This window comes from Plecotus auritus (assembly GCF_963455305.1).
Source record: "Plecotus auritus genome assembly, chromosome: 4".
NCBI lineage: Eukaryota > Metazoa > Chordata > Mammalia > Chiroptera > Vespertilionidae > Plecotus > Plecotus auritus.
In genome coordinates, this window is record NC_137775.1 from 55,328,485 (window position 1) to 55,330,980 (window position 2,496).

The 2,496-nt window shown below is 40.8% G+C and overlaps 1 protein-coding gene across 1 annotated transcript; it reads right to left on the bottom strand.

Moving 5' to 3' along the window:
* GJA10 (gap junction protein alpha 10) lies at positions 1-780 on the bottom strand (the record flags this gene model as incomplete). The annotated part of the gene is given in 3 exon segments (XM_080665095.1): positions 1-313; positions 315-354; positions 357-780. Coding segments are annotated over 3 exon segments (777 nt in total).
* Between the last annotated feature and the right edge of the window lie 1,716 nt (positions 781-2,496).

The window sequence follows — 2,496 nt, forward strand, 5'->3', positions numbered from 1 at the left end:
TCAAATGAAAAGGAGGGCCCTTTCATCATCAATGCCCTCATTGCCTGACTTCTCATAAAATGCCCTCCTGATTTTCCTGATTCCCAGATGGAATATTTCTAGTACATTAAGGAACAAAGAGATGGCTGCAATGCTGTGCATAAAGAGCATGAAAATGGTCTTCTCTGTGGGCCTGGATACAAAGCAATCCACTACATTGGGGCATGGAGGGTGAGTGCATTTGTAGAGGGAGTGCATTTGAAACCCATATAGAATATACTGGCCTACCATAAACCCTACTTCCAGTACAGGTCTGATCAAGATGTGTAAGACAAGTATGCAGTAGACATCCTTTCAGAGGGACTTTATGGATCCTCTTTGCTCTTGTAACCTCCTCAGTTCTCTATCTATCCTTTGTTGCCCCTCCAATTCCAGCCCTGGATTCTCCATGTGGGTTCTAAGGTGTGACTTTTTCCTCTGCCTCTCCTTTTCAAAGGCCCTGAGTCTATAAAGGACATGGCCCATATACACCAGAGAGGGAGAAGACATGAAGATGATCTGTAAAACCCAGAATCTGGTCAAAGAGATAGGAAACGCATCATCATAACACATATTGTTGCAACCTGGCTGCTGAGTGTTGCAGGCAAAGGCTGACTGTTCATCATCCCAGACATCTTCAGCAGCCACACCAAGTAGCAGAATTCGGAAAATGAAGAGGATGGTCAGCCAGGTTTTCCCCACGATGGTTGAGTGGGAGTGAACTTCCTCTAGAATGTCGCCCAATAAGTTCCAATCCCCCATAGTAAGAGACTAATGCCTGAAATATAGAGAACACAGAGGTTAATAGCACCCCTGGATGTAATGTATAAAGACTCAGGCTCATTAAAACAGCAGATTGTTTTTTTCATGCCAGTAAAACTGTGAATGGTTTCCCAGCCCTAATATTTATGGACCATGCTTGATGAAATAGGATGGTTCCAGGGAATATCCAATTTTGAAAAAACACTAAAAACTCTCCTCAATCTGATCCAATATCCTTCCTATCCTGTTCTCTCCCACAGAAAGTTGACTATCATTCTCACATATGCATTGGCCCTCATGTTTGTACAATGCCATCTATTCCACCATTTTACTAATTTTTCTACCATCTGAGATGCCCCATTTACCATACATCCTACATGATCTTAAATAACTCTTACTGTGGCACTGTACCTAACATGAGTTGTGTGATGGTTGTAGCATTTTGGTCTTGACTCATAGAAGGTATCAATAAATAGCAGTGTGCTGAATTGTCTTTTACTTTAAAACTCAGTTCCTCTCATAGAAATAATCATCAGCAGAAAAACAAAGGTCCTCATTATATATTATCCATGGCGCCCATTCAAGACTAAAAGTACAAGTAAGGAAAACAGAAATCAGACAAATAAACCCTCAGAAACTGGCACAGAATAGCAGTAAAGATTAAGAAGACACAGAAATAATAAGCAACGACATATGATTACATGTTTTCATGGAAGCTTTGCTAACTTAGAGGAAAAGTGAATATAAACTGCTTCTCTAACAAGCTTGAGATCTGGAAAAAAAATGGAGACATAGCTGACATGAGTAGGTTATTTGGTTCACAGTGAAAAATTTAATGTTTTTCAAGGTTCAATGAAGCTAAAATACTTGGTAGGTTAAAATCCTCTAAGATGTGGAAGACTTCCGAATGTGAAATATATGGAGGTAAAGCAGGAAAGTGTTACTAGGTTAAAACAAATAATGAAACCATTTTTTCTTTCCATAATTCATTCCTTCAATATTTACCAAAACCTTTCTAGCACCTAGTAGATGCCAGGAAATTCAACAATGAACAAGACATGCCTGGCCCAGCCCTCACAGTACTTGGTCACTAAGGACTCCCACTAACATATAAATGAACCAATGGTGCAAAAAAGCAAATATCAGCCCTGACCGGTTTGGCTCAGTGGATAGAGCGTTGGCCTGCGGACTGGGAGGTTCCAGGTTCGATTCCGGTCAAGGGCATGTACCTGGGTTGCGAGCACATCCCCAGTGGGGGGCGTGCAGGAGGCAGCTGATCGATGTTTCTCTCTCGTCGATGCTTCTAGCTCTCTGTCCCTATCTCTTCCTCTCTGTAAAAAATCAATAAAATATATTAAAAAAAAAAAAAAAAAAAAGCAAATATCAGCTCAAAAATACAAACAAAACAAAACAAAACAAAACATTAAATTGTTAGCCAAAACCGGTTTGGCTCAGTGGATAGAGCGTCGGCCTGCGGACTGAAAGGTCCCAGGTTCGATTCCGGTCAAGGGCATGTACCTTGGTTGCGGGCACATCCCCAGTAGGGGGTGTGCAGGAGGCAGCTGATCGATGTCTCTCTCTCATCGATGTTTCTAACTCTCTATCCCTCTCCCTTCCTCTCTGTAAAAAATCAATAAAATATATTTTTAAAAAAAAACATTAAATTGTTATATTTCCCCAACTTATCTCCAAACACAAATACAGGGTGGGGCAAAA